At 39.7% G+C, this 22,220-nt stretch overlaps 1 protein-coding gene across 2 annotated transcripts in view; it reads right to left on the bottom strand.

Annotated features, from left to right (window-relative positions):
• The window catches only part of CD226 (CD226 molecule), a 92,592-nt gene continuing 70,372 nt past the window's right edge, over positions 1 to 22,220 (bottom strand). For both annotated transcript variants that reach the window (XM_003264329.3, XM_012506268.2), the window contains 3 exons: positions 10,125 to 10,227; positions 4,715 to 4,769; positions 1 to 1,478 (listed from right to left, as the gene is read on the bottom strand). In XM_003264329.3, the coding sequence (XP_003264377.1) occupies positions 1,353 to 1,478; positions 4,715 to 4,769; positions 10,125 to 10,227 (284 nt within the window). In that variant the 3' untranslated portion in view covers positions 1 to 1,352. The remainder of the gene's footprint in view (positions 1,479 to 4,714; positions 4,770 to 10,124; positions 10,228 to 22,220) is intronic.

The raw sequence follows: 22,220 nt of genomic DNA, 5'->3' as shown, positions 1-22,220 counted from the left end.
TTTCAAGGTAACCATGAGAGTTTTATTCAGTTTGGCAAATGCTTTTCATTGTTTGCCTACATCTAGTATTTAAACAGTATCAGGTATGGTCTCTAATTGCTTTGACTGTTGGTGATGTCATTAGGGCTGTCTTTGTCCAAATAGTGAAGCAGAAGTTTCCCTTTGTATTTTTCTGTGGTTTGATTCCTTTCTCCTGTTCCCTGTACCCTCCCAATTTCTTTTTCCCCTCCCAAATTTCTACGCTACCATCCTATGCCACCACTTCCAACTGTCACTTTTAGTGGTATATTATATGCAAGTTTCACATAATCATTAAAAAATAATAAAGAGATGCCTGACCCTTTTGAGAGAATTTACATATTAAAAATAATTCTAAAAAGTAGAAAAAAAGTCCAAAACATTAAGTTATTTGTTATTGGACTATCTACTACATTTGCTCCTGAGGCTAGACCCGGGATGGCAGCAAGAATTCTATACAGAATGAGAGATAAATAGATATGAGAATAGTAAGGGATTGCCCTCTCGCATTTATCTTCCTCTTGATTTTTCATTTCTTCCATTGCCAGATACTCTTCTGGACTATGCTGATAGAGTGGATTCTAGAAGTATGGACAGAGATACCCCATTTCTAGAATCCATCCCATATTTCACTTTTTAGTTAACCAAGAATGTCTTGATCACTGCAGTCAATATTTGTTGGCAAACTCTCCAGCTTTGAGACTCGCCTTCCCTCTTCTAACCATGCTCTGAATTGCCCAGTATTGTGCTTTGAACCTGCTCTCAGCTCTAGAAGTGGACCCTTAGTTTACTTAAGCCATTCCATCCTTTCTGGTCATGATGCCTATTTAACAATGAAAAAATAATCAAATTTGTTTGCTCCATTTGAGAAGCAAACTCTCTACCAGACAGAAACAAGGATGTATGAATTGCCAAGAGTTGGCAGCCATCTTGCCAATACAAGAGGAAAGCCTGCATGAGAGTGAGGCCAAGACCAGGGAAATGGATCCAACACTGAGGAAAGGGATTCAGAAGCCAGTTTATGCCCACACTTAATTCTAGACACAACATTTAAGCCCTGGTAAATAGCCCTTGCCCAAAGCTTAATCTCCCCTGGATCATTCTGTTATATGATTCAGTAAGTTTTCTTTTGTATATAAACAAGTTAGAGTCAGGTTTTCTGAAACAGTTCTATGAAAAATGATTTTAGGTAATGAAGTATTTTTCCTACCAAATGAACTCAATTCAGACAACTAGTATCTAAGGTAGATCTTGGGTAGTGGAAAAAAATTGCATAAAGATCCATGCATGAGTACATAAGAGTCATTACTAATGCACTCATGTCAAGAATAAGCTTAAACTCTAGTCTTTGGTCTGCGAGAGAAGGTTGGATAGTTGACATAAATATCCTCTCTTGTATCATCCATGGATTGATTGGTAGGTTGACTGGTAGAGATGGGACTTCTATAGTTGTTGGGTGCCTAGAAAAACAAACAGCAGAGCGTGTCAATAATTCACTGCATTTCAACAACTAATGAAGACGTACAAAACATACCTCTCATAAATGCAGGCATGATATGGGACAAGTTTCCATTATAATTAATTTGATAAAACATTCTTCTCATTGTATTGAACTTCTGTTAGAAATCACATTCTTGACTGAGATGCAACAGAAATCTAGTCTAGATTAATACTTGCTGTATTGTGCTATGAATTACCTGTTTCAATGTAGAACTCCCTCTCCCAATGTTAAGCTATTTTGATAAGAACAATTATTATCATTTTTATATAGAAATTCTAACACAGTGTCTGAACTTTAAAAAATAAGCAACTTAACATATAAAAAGTTAACAAAACAAAACTGACATCAAGATGATATTGTATAATCATTAATCTTCTCTACCTTAATCAAGTCACTTTGACCACATATGTATGTATGTAACAGAAAATATGCAGGTGTGAAAAAAGAAAGACAAATTGAGAGACAAAAGAAACTAGAGAAAAGTCTTTTGATGAGTAATTTAAAAATTTAGGTTGACCTTAGTGTTGTTGTTTTTTTTGAGTCAGAGTCTTGCTCTGTTGCCCAAGCTGGAGTGCAGTGGTGCAATCCCAGCTCAGTGCAACCCCCACCTCCCAGGTTCAAGCAATTCTGCCTCAGCCTCACGAGTAGCTGAGATTACAGGCATGCACCATCATGCCCGGCTAATTTTTGTATTTTTAGTAGAGATGGAGTTTCACCATGTTGGCCAGGCTGATCTCAAACTCCTGACCTCAGACGATCTGCCCACCCCAGCCTCCCAAAGTGTTGGGATTACAAGCATGAGCCACCATGACCAGCCAGACGTTAGTGTTTTTAAGAAGGCAGCAAAATGAAAATTCAAGTGCCATGGTTACTTATACAGGCTATCTTTTAAAAAAGAGAATGAAGTAGTTCTAATGTCTTTTTTTTGACAGTCCAACCTATTAACTCTTTAATAATCCTTCAAAATATTATTCTACAAAAGCCTGAAAAAGTTGGATACCTAATATAGACAGTTGCAAAGCTCCCTTTCATTCCCCAAATTCACAACAATAAACGTGACTGGATTGGTATGAGTAGACAAAGGCTAAGGATGAAGAAGGGAATCCCAAAATTGTATATGACAGAGCATCAATTTATTGCCTGCTGAAGTGGCTGATGAAATAAAGCAAGGTTTCTTGATTCTACAGTTGGCATCAAGAAGCAATCCATGTTTTTTTGCCAACAAACAAAAAAATATTTTTGCAAAAGTTACTACTTAATAAACAAAAAGTTAAACTGATAAATCATGAAGGTGTCTGATGAACACATGTTGGATTGTCAGAACCTTTTTAGTACTTGGCTTTTGGCCATGTAGAATTCAATTGCAAATAGTTAAAATGAAAAGAAATTTATATACTTTTGGCTAGGAATTGGGGAATTTTTTGTCTTAGTTTGGGCTGCTGTAACAAAATACTGTAGATTGGGTTGCTTAAACCACAAACACTTATTCCTCACAGTTCTGGAGGCTGGGAAGTCCATGAGTAAGAAAATATCTTCCTAAATTGAGAGAAAAAAAAGAGAGTCTGGTGAGGGCCTGAGGGCCTGGTTCTTGGTTTGCAGACAACTGTCTTCTCAGTATCTTCACATTGCAAAGAGCAGAAAGAGGAAGGAAGCTCTTCTGTCCTTAAAAAGGCACTAATCCCATTCACGAAGATTCCACCCTTATGATCTAATTACATCCCAAAGTCTCCACCTCCTAATATCATCGCATTAGGGGTTAGGATTTCAATATATGAATTTTGGGAAGACATAAATGTTCAATCCATAGCAACTTTTTTTGTGAAATTTCATAAACAGGATGCTATGCGTTAAAGAAAGAGATGTGAAGTATAGTGGGGATAATGAGCATAAAAATACATATCCTGGCCAGGCGCGGTGGCTCACGCTTGTAATCCCAGCACTTTGGGAGGCCGAGGCGGGCGGATCACGAGGTCAGGAGATCGAGACCACGGTGAAACCCCGTCTCTGCTAAAAAATACAAAAAATTAGCCGAGCATGGTGGCGGGCGCCTGTGGTCCCAGCTACTTGGAGAGGCTGAGGCAGGAGAATGGCGTGAACCCGGGAGGCGGAGCTTGCAGTGAGCCGAGATTGCGCCACTGCACTCCAGCCTGGGCGACAGAGCGAGACTCCATCTCAAAAAAAAAAAAAAAAAGAAAATGCATATCCCTCTTATCTGCAAACCCAGAAGGAAGTTTCTAGTCTTTTAGTTAAACTCCTGCTAAGGGGCAGGAGCAAGGCAGAATAAGGAAGAAACTTTTACAGCTCATCAAACTCCTGCAGCCCATAAGGAAATAAAAAAGTTCTTTGGCTGTATAACATAAGTATACACTAATTAATAACTCCAAAGATAATAATAATAATGAATATCATTACGTTCTTCTATGTGCTTGCTACGTTTCTGGTTCTTTTATGCAGTTTAACCATAACAATAACCTTATGACATAAAAATATTATGTCCTCTCCTGGGCTGGATACTGTCCCCCACAAAATCATGTCCTCCTCAGAACCTCATAATGTGACCTCATTTGAAAATAGGATCCTTGTAATTAGCTAAGCTCATGCAACGCTGTGCTGGAGAAGGGTGGGCCTTTAAGTCCAAGATGACTGGGGTCTTCATAAGAAAAGAAGGAAGGCAGACACATACACACAGCTGGGAACGGCGATGAGAGGGGCAGAGATTGGAGCCATGTGTCTACCAGCCAAGGATCGACAGCTCCACTAGAAGCTGGACAGAAGCATGGGATGGATTCTCATCCCACGAAGAAACCAATCCTTCTAACACTGTTTTTTGTACTTCAACCCTCCAGAATTATGGAAGAATAGATTCCTATTGTTAAGCCACCCTGTTTTGGTAATTTGTCACAGCAGCCCTAGAAAAGGAACAAAGATTTAGGGAAGGCATAGTGTTGATTGTTATTACGCCAGGGTAATTGCTCCTTTATTTACATTCATATAAAAAACTTAGTTTCAAAGGGTATTAAAAATAGAATAGTTCAGAAAATAACTTTCTCCAAATAGCTGATATTTAAATTACAGGCAACTGCATGGTCAGGTTACTGAAAGGACAATAAAATATAAGATTGCTAACTGCAAAAGAGACTGACTTTGCATTTGTAAATTACAAAAGAAAAAAATGACAGTTCCATATAAACTTACCTTCTGTGTATCCCAGGACTCTGTAAATAGATCTCTTCTCTCTCTCCTTCTCCTTCTGGAATGCATATTCAATAAAGGATATAAAGATATGATATTCCAGCACTAATATTATTTCAAAGACTCTATACCTCACTGTACCCGTAGCCCACATGCACTTTCTAATATGTTGAAGTAGCTTTATGCACATTTATCCAAAATTCTGTTACCCTACAGTTTTTTTCATTTTCCCTGTCTTCTCCAAATTGCTCCCAGATGGTGAGGGCAACTAAATGGATATCTAACCACTGTGCATTAGTAATTAATCTCAGTGACTTTACTAAAGAATGATTTATAGTTACTTATTATATAAATGACTTATAGCCTTCTCCAGATAACCTCACATTTAAGACATTTTCCACAATTAAAATCTTTCTTTTAAATGCCAGCAGTGTAACTTCTTGGATGACAATATAATGAAGCTTTATAAAATCTTTTGGGTGTTATTCTAAACCACTCATATGGATTATTTTATTAAATCATATACGTAGATTATTTAAGATTTCATATAAACAGGTTTAGAAACTAAGGTGTGAAGAGGCAGAGTAACTTGCACCAAATCACATGATCAGTGAGTGGTAGTGCTGGAATTTAAATCCATCGCCCTCCCTCTCGACTATTAAGCTCTACAACTTCTGGAATCACTTCGCCGTGGCTCAAAGGACCATCTGCAACCGGAGTATTCAATAAACGCTCCACAGTTCCAATGAAACCCATAAAAACCCAACCCGAGGAATCATAGAAGAGCAAATACCAGAGAAGAAGAAAAGAGGCTACTGTAACTCAATGCAAGAGCTGATACAACTGTATCCAAGTATATACAATAGCTATTACGGGGAGATAGTGACTCTTTTTATCTCCCTAAAGAAGATTCTTATTGAACAACAGAGGAGATAGGTTAAATACAGAAATGTAATGTTTTGGGAGTTCTCTTTAAGGTGAGGTTATAATTCCTTTGTGAATATCTTGAAAACAAGATGGTCTTTCTCCAGGGAAAGGTTATGCAGGAAATGGATATTGACTCTAATTGCCTCTTCTAGTTGCTCTGAAATCCTTCTATCATGTCAATATAATCTTACCTTATTCTATGTGCATTTATTTATTTTCTTATTTATTATTATTTTGACCAATTATTAATTTATTTATTCTATGTGTAAATTTACTATACACAAGGCATATGGCTAGGTGTTTTACATTATAAATTAGGTCATTTACTCCTCAAATCTATGATTACTCCTCCTTAAATCTATGATATAGACGCTATTATTATCCTCATTTTAAAGATGAAGAAAAGATCTATGATCTTTGACCTTTTGTTAAATTGTGGTTCACAAGGCTTGCTATCTCACAATATGCAGTTAACGTTCCCAACCAGGTCCAAATGCACACACACACGCACACGCGCGCACACACACACACACACACACACACAAATAAGCCTGGAGTATACAATGTGATGAAACAAAAGAGAACATGGAACTTAGAGTCAAATGATCTGTGTTTAACTTGCACTCTGCAATCCTCTCATCTGTATTATTAAAAAGTCAAAAAATATTAGATGCTGGCAAGGTTGTGGAGGAAAAAGAACACTTTTACGCTGTTGGCAGGAATGTAAATTAGTTCAATCATTGTGGAAGACAGTGTGGTGATTCCTCAAAAATTTACAGACAGAAATACCATTCGACTCAGCAGTCCCATTACTAGGTATATGCCCAAAGGAATATAAATCATTCTACTATGAGACACATGCATGCGTATGTTCACTGCAGCACTGTTCATGATAGCAAAGACATGGAATCAACCTCAATACCCATCAGTGATAGACTGGATAAAGAAAATGTAGTATACATATACCATAGAACATTATACAGCCATAAAAAGAAATGAGATCATGTCCTTTGCAGGGACACGGGTAGAGCTGGAGGCCATTATCCTTAGCAAACTAGGGCAGGAACAGAAAACCAAATACCACATGTTCTCACCTGTAAGTGGGAGCTAAATGATGAGAACACGTGGACACATAAAGGGGAACAACACACACTGGAGCCTACTGGAGGACGGAGGGTGGGAGGAGGGAGAGGACCAAGAAAAATAACTATTGGGTATGAGGCTTAATACCTGAGTGATAAAATAATCTATACAACAAACCCCATGACACGTTTGCCTATGTAACAAACCTGCACATCCTGCACATGTATCCCTGAACTTAAGATAAATGTTAAGAAAATAAAAATGAAAATAAAAAAATAAAGAGAGTAAACATATCACAGTTGGATTTATGTTGACCAGCCATTCTGGTTTGCCTGGAACTAAGGAGTTTCCCAGGATGAGAGATTTTCAATGCCAAAACCCAGAGAGCCCCGAAAACCAAGCCTCCCCATCTGTTAATGCCAGTGTTCACGAGGAATGTAAAAATGAATATCTAACATTTTTCTCCTTAAATATTAAATCTCTTCCTACACTCAGGTGCACATCTATAGAACATATTTCGGTTTTTTTTTTTTTTTTTTTTGAGACAGTCTTACTCTGTTACCCAGGCTGGAGTACAGTGGTGCAATCTTGGTTCACTGCAACCTCCTCCCGGGTTCAAGTGATTCTCCTGTCTCAGCCTCCTGAATAGCTGAGACTACAGGCGCCCACCACCATGCCCAGCTAATTTTTGTAGTTTTAGTAGAGATGGGGTTTCACCATGTTGGCCAGGCTGGTCTCGAACTCCTGACCTCAAATGATCCACCCACCTCATCCTCCGAAAGTGCTGGGATTACAGGCGTGAGCCACCGCATCTGGCCATATTTTGGCTCCTTTCACACTTGCCAATGCGAGGCCCTTTCCCTAGCCATGGTCACTTAGTCGTGTTACTGTTGCTATCTCTGCATGAAAACAGCACAAACCAGGAGCAGAGAAGCTGCTGCCAATCCCTCTGACACACAGGCTACCAGGCGCTGAGTGTGAAGAACTCAGTTTTGTTCAGGGACACTGTCTGATTTATGTTGGCTTCTATCCAAGTCAATACATCTGAAGCTGCAGGATTATTTTAAACAGTCAGTAAAACAGAGTTCAGAAGGTCATTGTTGGAGCCCTTGGGTCATCTTTCAAAGCATTTCTATTGGAAGTAACAACCACAAACTGATACTAGTGACAAGGTAGAAGGAACAAGTGCTTTTCCCTTGTGGTGTGCATCCATGATTACAAATTCAAGTCCACTAATCTCCTTTTATCACATTTAATCAAGTGGGACAATATATTCTACCGTTCAATTTAGCTATTCATGTAAAAGTAATGCAAAATGTATTTTCATGAAGCAAAATTTTTCATGAAGCAAAATCTACCATGTCCAACATCTGTGACCCTGTGGAGGTTTGTCACCACTCGCTGTCTCTTAGTCACATTGCCCGGTCCCTGTGTGCTCCCTCTGCCATCTCTGCCCCCAGGATGTTTCCCATTGCCAAGGTGAAACAGTAGAGGAGTCCGTGGTGCTACCAACACCTCGGTTCCTTACTTCAATTTGCTAATTTCTGTTCAGGGAAAGACTTAAGGGCAGTCCGTGATGGGGAAAAGGGTAAAATGACCTGACCTCCTGTTTCAGTTTAATTAGACAAATGTTTATTGAGCATTCATTATTTGGACAGATTAGTGCTAAATGCTATCCGACGCTAAAAAATGAATAAAACACAAACTCTGCCATTATGAATAGAAGGGATGGCAAGCATGAAAGTGATTAAAATACAAAGCAGGATGTGAGGAGTAGCAGAGACATACACGATGATTCCAGATGGTGACATCATGTCTATTTGCAGGGACGGAGAACAGTGCAGAGCTCACAGAGGGGACAGGTGTTTCACACCTTGAATGATACATGGAATGCAGCCAAATACAGGGAAACAGCATTTTGGTAGCAAACCAGATGGGGAGAGCGATGGGTGTGCTTCAGTTTTCACAAAATTTATCAACAACAGGGAGAGTAAATAAAGTAGAAAGTATGAATAAAAATTAGGCTTCAGTCAGAATGTAGGGCAACTTCAATGACAGGGTTAATGAGTTCTAGCATTATTCTGGTAGGAGTGGGAAGATAATCAAGATATTGAACAGGAAGATGACATGCCAACCCAGCTTTCAGAAGAAGACCGAGGGAAACTGGATGGGTTAGAGAAAGAGGCTGTAGCTGAGAGCAGGTTGGAGACGTTACCAAAATCAGGGAGCAGTGATGACAGTTGCTAAAGAGCCAGAGGTCAAGGACGAAGAGACAAGATGGAGAGACCTATTGGAAACCCTATTAAAAAGGGGTGTGTGTGTGTGTGTGTGTAGTGCATTTGGTAACATTACTGAAGGAGAGGAGTGCAGATGGACATATTCACTTACCCAGCAAACATATATTAAGTGTCTATGATATGCCAAACATGCAAAATATAGACATCAAAAGTGTGGTCCCTTCCTCCCTTAAGAAGATAACACTTTAGCTGTAACACATTATAAGGAATAATTTCAACCTGCTATGATTACAGCAAAGATATGCAACGAATACCTACACAAGTGAGTTGAAAAGCACAGGAGAGCTTGAAGGGGAAGAAAAACTCAGCCAAGAATATCCTAGAAAATTCCCAACTGTGCTACAATACAGTAAAAGGTTTTTTTTTTTTTTTTTAATTTTTAATTTTTGTTATTGACAGGGTCTTGCTATGTTGCCCAGGCTGGACTTGAACTCTTGGGCTCAAGCAATCTTCCAGCCTCAGCCTCCTGAGTAGCTGGAACTTCAGGCACATATCACTGTGACCAGCCAATAAAAGATTAAAAAATTTAGTATAGGCCAAATGGCTCCCTGCTCTCTCTAAGGCAGCACCCTCCAATTCTTTGTTCTCAGTAATTTTAAGCACCTAGATTTCTTGGTTCTGAGAATATATAACTATTTGAAATTATGCTGTTTGCTTATTGGGATGTGAGCTTCATTATGTCTTGTTCACTGCTGTGCGCAATAAATATTTGATGAATGAATAAATGAAGGCTTTATCACTGTTAAACCTTGTTCTTCCCCTTCTCAGAATCTGCATCCATCTCACGCTGTGTCATACATGCACACACACACACCACCCCCTCACTGACAGCTTTTTCCTTGGAGGAGGAGGAAGACAGGGCAGGATAAAGAGCAGAGGCATCAGGCAGAATATAAAAGGGGCAGACCACCAGCTTCTACCAATTCTTAAATGAATTATTCCAGCTCTCCCTGTAACATTACCACAGCTACTTCTCCTCCTTTGTGTTAGAACAGTACTCACAAAAATATATATGTGAATGCTGAGACAGCTTGACAAATTACTGGGTTATTAATAGAGAACCTCTAACATGCTGAATAAGATTCAGGATAAGTTGCACTACTCACCTGTTAAGGAAAATGACAATGATGGTGGTAATTGAGATAACAAACAACAACAATAAAACAGTCCCTCCAGCCACAAAGAGGGTATATTGGTTATCGGTTTTACCTAGGAGAAAAAAAAATATTGTAGGAATTAGGAATTCAGCCAAAGGCAGTAAAAAGTAAGGCAGGAAAATAAAGAAAAGATACATTAATTATTGAGTAACAAAAACAAAGAATCCAACAACAAAAAAAATAGAATGAGCTACAGGAAAAAGAGAATTTTTCTTTTAAGAGTCTCCTAAATATTTCTAACTCCTAATAGATTTTTATTTGTTTTTTGATTAAGCTGAGTTTTACACCTTAAGAAGAACAAAAATATAAAGAGCATGCATTTGCCAAAGATCTCATTCAAATAAGCTGCCAATCATATACACGAAATCTTTTGTAGAAAAAAAAAACTATTAAAATAGTAAATAGGCCAGGCGTAGTGGCTCAGGCCTGTAATCGCGGAGGTTTGGGAGAGTGGATCACTTGAGGCCAGGAGTTCAAGACCAGCATGGGCAACATGGTGAAACCCCGTCTCTACTAAAAACACAAAAAGTTATCCCAGTGTGGTGGTGCATGCCTATAATCCCAGCTACTCAGTAGGCTGAGGCACGAGACTCATTTGAACCCCGGAGGCGGAGCTTGCAGTGAGCCCAGATCATGCCACTGTACTCCAGCCTGGGCAACAGAGAGAGACTCTATGTAAAAATAAATAAAATAGTAAATAAACAAAGATTATCTTTTATGCCCGATATATTAAGTACATTCAACATACAACAGAATATAACTTTGATGTTTATAAGTATAATTTAAGAAAAATAGATATTTTCCATTCAATTTGGTAATGATACAAAAAATCAGAAAAAAAAATGTTACTCCAACTCAATGTCTGAAAATTTACCATGGTAAATTAATTACCAGTAATTTACATGGTAAACTACCAGTAATCTGAAATTCTCATCCTAAATCTTTTACAATTCCACTGACCGACTCCAGCAAATTCCTTACTGTGTATGTGTCTCTTCATTTGTCAACTGATGGCAATGGCAGCAGCCCTAATTACATCACAGAATTGTGATGAGACTCTCATGAGTCAATACTCACAAGAACAATCAACTGCGATTAGAGAAATGTCCCGTCTGGAGTGTGAGCCCAGTGAGGTCAGAGAACATTTTATCTTTTTGTTACATCCTCCTGCCCACAACACACCTCTCACCCCCCAACCTACAGAGCATGTTGTGAGTGCCTCCCACAGAGAAGAATCCCATCAACATCTGCTGCTGGGAATGGGATTGAATTGAAACCCAGTGGTCTTCGTTGCTGTCTCTCTTCGGGAAAGCGAACCTGTCAATCACCCCACCATTAGGATGGGGCCAGGCTCTGAGAGGGCAGCACAATTTCCCTTCCTCCTGAAATCAAAGCTTGAATGTTTGTACTGTGACACCCCGGCTGTCTGGAATCCTATTGCAGCCCGAAAACCATGCCTTTCCACCAATTCTTCCCTATCTTTCCCTCAGATAATTTCTTCTCACTTTATCCACTATGTAGCTGCATTTTTTTCATAAGAACTCAAAGTACAGACCCACTTATTCTTTTACAAACTTTACTGCAAAGAGAAACTAAGACAAATAAGCAAACATTTTATTTTTAAACTTTATAGACCTAGATTCCACAAATAAGTGAAGTCATGCAGAATTTTTTCTTTTTGTGTCTGGCTTATTTCACTTAGCATAATGTCCTCAAGGTTTATCCACCTTGTCACACATGACAGGATTTCCTTCTTTTTTAAAAGGTTAATAATACTACATTTTGTCTATGTACCACATTTTCTTTATCTATTCATCCATTGATAGACACCTAGGTTGCATCCACATCTTGACTATTGTAAACAATGATGCAATACATACATGGTGCAGGTATTTCTTCAAGATACTGACTTCATTTCCTTTGTATATAATACCCACCAGATTGCTGGTTCATATGACAGTTTTATTTATTTTATTTTATTTCATTTTTGAGACGGAGTTTCGCTCTTGTCACCCAGGCTGGAGTGCAGTGGCACAATCTCAGCTCAGTGCATGCTCCACCTCCCAGGTTCAAGCAATTCTCCTGCCTCAACCCCCAAGTAGCTGGGATTACAGGCACCTGCCACCACACCCAGCTAATTTTTGTATTTTTAGTAGAGATGGGGTTTTGCCCTGTTGGCCAGGCTGGTCTCAAACTCCTGACCTCAGGTGATCCACCTGCCTCGGCCTCCCAAAGTGCTGGGATTACAGGCATGAGCCACCGCACCCAGCCTATTTTTAATTTCTTGAGGAACCTCCAACCCGTACCAATAATGAGTGTACCCACTTACATTCCCGCCAACAGCGTACAAGGGTTGCCTTTTCTCCACATCCTCACCAACACTTGCTATCTCTTGTCTTTTTGATAACAGCCATTCTAATAGGTGTGAGGTGAGGGCTCACTGGGGTTTTGATTTGCATTTCCCTGATGACTAGTAATGATGAGCAGCTTTCCATATACCTATTGGCCAGTGTTATGTCATTTCTTTGGAAAAACGTCTATTTTTGCTCACTTTTTAATTGGGTTGTTCTTTTGCTATGAAATCCTGCCATTTGCGACAGCATGGATGAATTTGGAGGACATTATCCTAAGTGAAATAAGCCAGATATAGAAAGACAAATATTGTATAATCTCACCTGTACGTGGAATCTAAAAAAGTCAAACTTACAGAAGCAGGGAATAAAACAGTGGTTGCCAGGAGGTGGGGGTGCAGAAAATGGGGAGACGTTGGCTAAAGGGTACCAACTTTTGGTTATAATGGGGACCTACTATACAGTATGGATGGTGATACATGAGTTAATTAATTGTGGTAATTATTGCACCATGTTTATATACATCAAATAATCACATTGTATGCCCTGAATATATTCAATCTTTATTTGACAGTTAATTAGTTTTAAAAAAAAATTTAAAGCAATTGTTTTCTTTGGGCTTTTTTATATTTTCCAAATTTTCTAGATGATGTGTTCATTTTGTGATCAGGCAAATACAGTACAAAAAAAAAAGATCTGCAGGCTAAAAAAGAATATTTTATCAAATCTTAGTGGTTAAAGTACAGGATGTAGAAATCTTTTTTTTAGAAACAGACTCAGAATCCTTAACAATTAGGATGGCTTTCTTTATGAAGGTCTAATTTATATGAATTTAATAGTATCATCCACTTGAAAGTATGACCACTTGTGACACGCTGTTCAATTATAAATCCAAATGTCAGATGCACTGTTTCATAGGAAATAAGTTACCTATTTGTAACCTCTTTTTAGTAGTGTTTGGCCTCTTGGATCAGATCCATTTATTCACTCAGTCTTTAAACACAAAGTATTTCAAGGTGTACTGTATGCCTGGTACTACAGACAAAGTGGTAGGTAAAAACAAATTTGACACTTGTGTAGAAAAAAACTCTCTCAAATTGTTTTTCCTCTGCTCTCACACTACCACAGCAATCATCGACAGACTTCTGTGACCAAAGGTGTGGGTGGTTTTCCCCACACACCAAGTAACAGGCACCAAATGAGTGTCTGCCAATTCTATTCTGACACGATCTACCTGAGGATAGTATCAGATCCCACAGGTTGGGGGCTCAGTCCCAAAGACATCGAGCCCCCTCCTCCATTGCCAACCCTACCCCTTCAGACACCAATTGCAAGTCCAGGCTTCTAGAACTTTTTTTTTTTTTTTGAGACGGAGTCTCGCTGTGTCGCCCAGGCTGGAGTACAATGGCAGGATCTCGACTCACTGCAATCTCCGCCTCCCAGGTTCAAGTGATTCTCCTGCCTCAGCCTCCCAAGTAGCTGGGATTACAGGCACTCGCCACTACGTCCAGCTAATTTTTGTATTTTTAGCAGAGACAGGGTTTCACCATGTTAGTCAGGCTGGTCTCGAACTCCTCACCTAAGGTGATCCGCCCTCCTCGGCCTCCCAAAGTGCTGGGATTGCAGGCGTGAGCCACTGCACCCAGCTCCAGGCCTCTAGAACTTCTGACCAATGGGCCTCAAGCTGGGGCTCCCAAGACCCCTTTTTCAGGTTCGGTTAATCTGGTGGAGACAGTTATAGAGCTCAAGAAAACACATTTTTCAGTTTAATATTAAGGATATTGCAAGGGATACAGATGAAGAGATTGGTAGGGTGAGGCATGTGTAAAGGGGCACAGAGTTCCCATGCCCTCCCTGTCCACACCACCCTCCAGGAGGGTCCACATCTTCAGCTGTCCAGAAACTCTCCAAACCCCATCCTCTTGGGTTATTATGGAGGCTTCATTACATAGGTATGACTGACAACCCTGTAGAAATGGGATTGGGCAAGAAGCATATCATCTAAACCCAGCAAGACCTGTCCAGACTTTAGGTATGGGGTGGGATCCTCTCTGGAATGAGGGTCTTTTGACCCATATTCAGATTAGAGTCTTACCTTGGTCAGGAGAAAGGACAGGAGAAGGTCAGAGAGAACTTCTGTTTCCTGAGGCCTAAAGTGCCCTAACATTATAACAAGGGCCATGTGAATTTTGAGCCAGGACCCATGGATGAAAACCTATAGATCTGCATATCCTAATACCACAATACCTGATTTAGTAGAACATATATTGTTTTGAAAAGTCCTAGACGATTTAAAAATAGTTAGGGAAAAAGGATTTTTTCTTAAGAAATAAAGGTGAAATAAAGCACGGAGTCAGGTAGAGATTCAATCCAGAGACATTTCAATCTAGAGTGGCCCAGCCTGTAGCCGACATGGCTTCTCAGTCCATTCTCTGCCTTGCCTGCAGCTTCCACATGAATGACCACTGGCTTAGAACAAGGTTGGGGTAAACTTGCACCTTGCTGGGCCCTGTATGGCTGGGGAAAATAAAAAGGAAAAGCAAATGGGTATCAATAGTTCATAACATTTAGTTTTTTAAGTTTTGCTAATAGATCTCAGATTGAGTAATGTCAGCCCTGAAGTCCTTTTCTTTAAAAAAGAAGAATTGTTTCCAGAAGCCATTTTTTTACTAACTTTTTTCACTTATATCCCAATGCTGTGCTGATTCATAGGAGGAGAAGCGTCTTGAACCGTAACACCATTACTTTTCCTTCCATCACAGAAGATAAATACAGTTAAAACAATTTAAAGCAAGTCAGTGAAATATATAAATGAATAATTTACTCCAGGATTGTGACCCTCTAGGCTAAGTTTCTGGCAATGACAAGTATTTATGGCTGAGTTATAAACTCTTAGAAAAGGCTCATGATAGAAATATTGCCAGTCCCTTCCCTCAGAGTTTGGCAGGCAAGAGCGGCCATTAATGTCTATAGTTTATCCTCTATTAGGGTGGGGGTGGAGTTAGGGAGTGAAGAAACCAAGTCACTTAGAACCTAAATAACTGGGCCAAAGAACATGCCAGGGAAAACCCACAGATCCTGACTCTCTAACATCAAGCGTGAGGCTGGAAACTGCAAATTAAAACCACAATGAGAGACCACCTCACACCTGTTTGAATGGTTTTTCTCAAAAAGATGAAAGAAAACACGTGGTTTTCTCCGCTATCATAGTGTGTGTGGTTGACTCCATTCCTAACCATGTCTTCTCTCAAGACTTTCAGGGTCAAGCAATTCCTGGCCAAGAAACAAAAGCAAAATCATCTCATTTTATCGGGGGAACCTGCCCCTGATAATTCAATGTAGGTTCTTTTCTATTTTCCCTAAGTGTTGGCTGGTCTGAGAAATAAAGGGAAAGAGTACAAAAGACAGAAATTTTAAAGCTGGGTGTCCGGGGGAGACATCACATGTCGGCAGGTTCCCTGATGCCTCCTGAGCTGTAAAACCAGCAAGTTTTTATTAGCAATTTTCAAAGGGGAGGGAGTGTACGAATAGGGTGTGGGTCACAGAGATCACATGCTTCAAGGGCAACAAAAGATCACAAGGCAAATGGAGGCAGAGCAAGATCACAGGACGGGGTGAAATTAAACTTGCTAATGAAGTTTCAGGCACACGTTGTCACTGATAAACATCTTAACAGGGTCCAAGAGCAGAGAACCAGTCTGACTAGAATTCGTCAGGCTGGAATTTCCTAATCCTAGCAAGCCTGGGGGTGCTGCAGGAGGCCAGGGCATGTTTCATTCCTTATCTACAACAGCATAAGGCAGACACACCCTGAGCAGCCATTTTAGAGCCCCCCCCCCACCCCCGGGAATGCATTCTTTTCCCAGAGCTGTGAATTAACATTCCTTACTGGGGAAGGAATTCAACGATGTTTCTCTTACCTGTTTTCGGTAATAAGAGAAATATGGCTCTGTCCTGCCCGGCCTACAGGCAGCCAGACTTTAAGGTTATCTCCCTTGTTCCCTGAAAATCACAGTTATCCTGTTCTTAAGGTGCCCAGATTTCATATTGTTCAAACACACATGCTTTACAATTTGTGCAGTTAACGCAATCATCACAGGGTCCTGAGGTGACATACATCCTCAGCTTATGAACATGATGGGATTAAGAGATTAAAGTAAAGACAGGCATAGGAAATCACAAGAGTATTGATTGGGGAAGTGATAAATGTCCATGAAATCTTCACAATTTATGTTCTTCTGCCATGGCTTCAGCCAGTCCCTCCATTCAGGTTCCCCAACTTCCCACAGCACCATTTCCCAGTGGATTCAGATAAAAGTTGATAATAAAACCAGGTACAGCTCCAAAACGGAGCCATTGAAGAACCACCAAGCTGGGTTTATACAGAATTTCACGTGAGATGGCACACAGGTTTACGCTGTGTCGAGGTCATGATCATGTCACTATATCGATCTGTGAATGTCACCACTATCTGGACAGTCTAATATGTTTTATTGGGAATATGTTTTTTCTCTTTATTTATATGCTCTGCACTAGCAGGTAGGTTCAGTAATAAATAGTGAGAACTTTTGTTTCAGAAAAAGAAAGAAACGAAAGAAAGAAAAAGAAAGAAAGGAAAGTGAGAGAGAGGAAAGGAAGGGAAGGGAAGGAAAGGAAAGCGGGGGAGGAAGGAAGGGAGGGAGGGAGGGGAAAGAAAGAGAAAGGAAGTAAGGAAGGCAGAAAGAAAGGGAAGGAAGGAAGGAAGGAAGGAAAAAGAAAGAGAAGAAGGAAAGAAAGAAAGAAAGAAAGAAAGAGAGAAAGAAAGAAAAGAAAGAGAGAGAGAGAGAAAGAAAGAAAGAAAGAAAAAGAAAGAAAGAAAGAAAGAAAGAAAGAAAGAAAGAAAGAAAGAAAGAAAGAAAGAAAGAAAGAAAGAAAGAAAGGGCGAGCGAGCTGGCAAGGGTATGGAGAAAAGAGAACCCTCGCACACTGTTGAAAGACAAATACCACATAATCTCACTTAAATATGGAACCTAAAAAAATTAATGTCTTAGAAGTAGAAAGTAGAATGATGGTTACCAGAGGCTGTACAAGAGAACGGGGAGGGAGATAATGGGAGTGGTTGGTCAAAGAGTACAAAATTTCAGATACACAAGGGGAATAAGTCTTTTTTTTTTTTTTTTTTTTTTTTTTTTTTTTTTTTTGAGAGAGTCTTGTTCTGTCACCCAGGCTGGAGTGCAGTGGCACAATCTCGGCTCACTGCAAGCTCCACCTCCTGGGTTCAAGCGATTCTCCTGCCTCAGCCCCCCACGTAGCTGGGACTACAGGCGCCCGCCACGACGCCCAGCTAATTTTTGTATTTTAGTAGAGATGGGGTTTCACCATGTTGGCCAGTCTGGTCTCGAACTCCTGACCTCAAAGGATCCACCCGCCTCAGTCTCCTAAAGTGCTGGAATTACAGGCATGAACCACAGCGCCTGGCCAAGTTTTGAGATTTATCATACAGCAGAGTCTCTGTAGTCAATAATAATGTATACTTCAAAATAACTGAGTAAATTTCAAATGTCTCACTGTAGAAATCACAGGTAAATGAGGTGGTGGATATGTTAATTGGCTTGATTTAATCATTCTACATTATATACATATATCAAAATATCACGATTTACCCCCAAAATATACACAAATATTATTTGTCAACTAGAAATAAAATTGATTTAACTTTTTTTGATTTAAAAAAAAATAAACTGAAATATTAGACCTTGTTTTGTGTACAGATGGACCACAGTGAGTGAGTCCACACAGAGCAGACGTGGGTGAGCTGAAGATTCTGCATTATCAGTTCATTCCAAGTTTTGACTTTCTATATAATGCAGACAAATATTCAACCTTTGTCCCACTTTAGACATTGGTTTATTGAGAACAGAGATTGCGGAGAAAAGCCTTGGGGCCTAGTCCTGTCTTCTAATTCTTTCCCCTGGAAGACTTCACATAGGACACTTAATGTTTTAAACAGTTTTTTTTGGCAACTGCATAATGATGATAAAATTAACCACAAGGGTAGCTATGAGATTTAAATCAAGCATGTAGAGGTGCTTTCAACATTTTAAGCACCAAACAATTTAAGTTATTAATCATGCATATTTAATATGCACTTATATTTTATGTAGACACATTCCAAATGAGGGTTAATCAGATAACTTGTTTCTATTTTTTTCATGTTGAGATGTCACATTGAAGTAGTCGTTTACAGCAGGGCATGCTTGTTCCTGCAGCTAGACTCACCTTCCTGGGGAAAGGCACAGGTACTGTTGATAAACATCTATACAATAACTGCTGCCTTGGCAGACCACCGGAAATAATAGTAGCACAAAGTGTGTTGAACTTTCCTGCATGTCTGTAATATGCATCACGTGGATATTGGTATGGTAATATTATTCCAAGTTTTCAAAGGTCAACTTTCTTTGTCCAGATAAATCAGTTTTATACTCTGTATTTCAGAAACCTTTCCGTGTTTTAAAGCTAGAAGGTCCTAGAGTGTAAATTATTTTCAGAGAATTAAAGGGCCATGACTTCAACCTCTAATCCTTCTTCTGAGTAAATAGCAACTACTCTTCCTGAAAATAAAAGTATTATCAGGTTTTAACTAAGAAACATAAGGCCCAGAGAATCTAAATAATTTTCCTGTCATTATAGAGCAAACCAATGAGGGAAGCAAGCTTCCTACCTGATGTACAAGTTTTGCTACAATTTGCTTCTCTTGATGGCAAATTATAGCAAAATTTGTATATCAGGTGGGAAATTTTATTTATATTGAAAATACTTGTCCCAAATAGTTTAAACACTTTAAAGGTTTATGTCAGTTGAGAAACATATACCCTAAGATAGCTTGTGTGTACATTTTAACTACACAATATAGAATGACTGCATTAGCTACTTTTTCTGGTGTGATAATGTAGCATCATTCAGTACTGTGGGCCATAAGTTCTCTACACTGATTGGTGTATGGCAAGGGTATTTAAGTCAGCACATGAGGACAAAGAGATGGGAACATCTTCAAATTGACACATTTATTGAGAAAAATGTTATGGCTGACTCCTTTGTATTACATATCTCATATTTTTACCCAAATATTTCTGAGTCTTATACTTCTTGCACATTTACCTCAATTTTTATGAACATATTATTTAAAGAGACTACGTAGACGCTTCAAAAGTCAGAATGTCAAGAGCTGCACATACCTTTCTCACTGTCTTAGTGAATTAGTGTGCAGAAAAGAGTTCGTGTAGCAGGCTTGGATTCCGAGTGATCCTCCTGCCTCAGCCTCCCAAGTAGCTGGGACCACAGGCACATGCCACCATGCCCAGCTAATATTTTTTTAAATTTTTTGTAGAGGCAAGATCTCGCTATGTTGCTCAGGCTGGTGTTGAACTCTAGACCTCAAGCAATCCTCCTGCCTTGGCCTCCCAAACCATTGGGATTACAGGCAGGAGCCACCACGCCTGGCTCTGAGTGATTATTATGGACGCTTGACTCTGAGTCAAAGCCTAGCCAAGACTGTTTCTGTTTAGTTTTATTTCTAGTGCTCTTGTGTTCATGTTTGTGGACATGTCTTGATTGAAATCAGGAATTAGAAATTAAACACCAAGTCCATAAAAAAGAAAATGTAGTAGATGCAACAAGTTCTCTGCTTGGATAAGCATAGCAGTGAGACTGTCATGTAGATATTGTCACCTTTGATTCATAAAGTATCTCTTGGGAATCTGGCTTCCTGTTATAATAGAAGTTATTTTTTAACTTTAACTTTATAACAGTTTTTTATAACAAAAAAACTAGCCAAAAATGGCAAAAAATAGACTATGGAATATTGAGGGAAACAAATGAGGTAGGTGATGTTCTGTAGTGAGCGAGGGGACCAAATTCAAACAAACAAACATACAGGAGTATAATGGCACAAGGTAATTTAAAGCAGGGATTAACCATCTTGCTTCTAGTTACAGCCCACCACATAGAGCAAAGTGCAAGACTCGGTGCTCAGAGGACACCAGCACAGCCACAAGATGGTTATATCTATTACCCTCTGTTTAGTAAGGCAAAGAATCATGCTATCCAGCTTCGAACTCTTTCCATCTAAAAATGATAATTTAAAAACTTGGTTTATAAAAGGAATAAGCTTTACTAAACTTAGAAGATGCATGTATATAAGACATCTTGTTACTTATTGCCTACAGAAATAAGGCCTATTGTATATGTAAACTGTGTTTCAAATAAAACAAGTATGAGAATGTATATGTTCTTATAACAATATAATAGAAATATCATCTTAAAATGAGCCATCAGTATTAAAAGGCAACCAACACACTATTTCACAGTTGTGTTCAGGGTACCCCCCTCCCCAGGATCTGGGATTTGCTGGAAGGACACACAGCACTCAGCCTGTAGCCACGCTCACAGCTCAGGTTTATGACAGCAGAAGGATCCAAAGCAAATCAGCAAAGGGATAAGCTGCCTGGCCAAAGTCAGAAGGACTGGCTGATATCCCCGAAGAAAAGCAGGGGTTTAGCATAAACCACATGGGTTGTATAAACAGTTTAGACAGAATAAGCCACCCCATCAGTTACAGAATGGTCGAAAGCCTCCAAAAATCCAAGTTCCCACATGCCCACAGACAGCCAACCTTGCAGGCAGGCCGTCCTAAGGACTGTAGTCCCAGGCCTGGATGACAGAGCAAGACCCTGTCTCTAAAAACAATACAAATGACCACATGGAGCCTTGTGGAATATCACCCTGATTCCTAGGCCTGGGAACAAGTCCCAGGAATCCATGTCTTTCAGCAAGCACACCAGATGATCCTGATGTTGGTGTTCCACAGAATGGCATTGAGAAACACTGCTCTACTCCAGAAAGCACCTTCCAGGGGAGCTCCAGCTGCTGAGCCCCAGCCTGCCCGTGGATTTCTCCTCCCTCCTTTCTTAGGGTATTGACTTTAGAAAACTTGTAATTGGCAGTTCTGTCTCTGTCTCTTTGAAAGACATGCACATCTTTTTAACAGCCAGATAAGTCTCTTGTCAGCTTTTGATGGAGAAATGTCTTTCTCAAGGACCTGGGAGCCAGCCCTTTGAGATGTAACCATCAAGGAAGACAGCACCCTTACCTTCCCGGTCTCTGAGAGGGTAGAAAAGTACCACAAGCACCTCACTCAAGGTGCAAAAGTACCTCCTGTCATAAAGATGTGAGAAGTTTGTTTTTCCTTTGGATAAAGCCAATTACTAGCTAACACACAGTCACCCCCAGTTACCAGTTGAATCTAGGATGAAGCATGTGTGACAAATGTCTGACAAGCCCTCTTACTTGAAGACTAGTTATCATTCATCTTTAGACCATGTATGTAATGGGTTGTATCTACTTGGCTGTATGAGAGAGTGAGATTTCTTTGTCTTTGCAGTCTCTTAGGGGGGTGCCTGTGACATGCATTATATTCTGATTTAGTGCTTATTCAATAACAAAATTATTTTGTTTTCTACCTTTGTGGAGCAGTTTTCTGGGTAGGGAGGAGATTTTGCTTCTATTTCTCCAGTACATTTTTATTACTACTGTTGTTTAATCAGGTATAACTCTACATTACAGTGTTACCATCATGCCTATCCTCAGGAAATAGGAAATTTTCCAAACGCTGTAGTGAAATCAAGACAAACAACCTGGTGTCTGCAGGTTGCAACAA

Source organism: Nomascus leucogenys, chromosome 4 (assembly GCF_006542625.1).
Source record: "Nomascus leucogenys isolate Asia chromosome 4, Asia_NLE_v1, whole genome shotgun sequence".
In the NCBI taxonomy this organism is placed as follows: domain Eukaryota; kingdom Metazoa; phylum Chordata; class Mammalia; order Primates; family Hylobatidae; genus Nomascus; species Nomascus leucogenys.
Note: the sequence above shows the minus strand (reverse complement) of the source record. Positions and strands in the feature narration are given on the sequence as shown.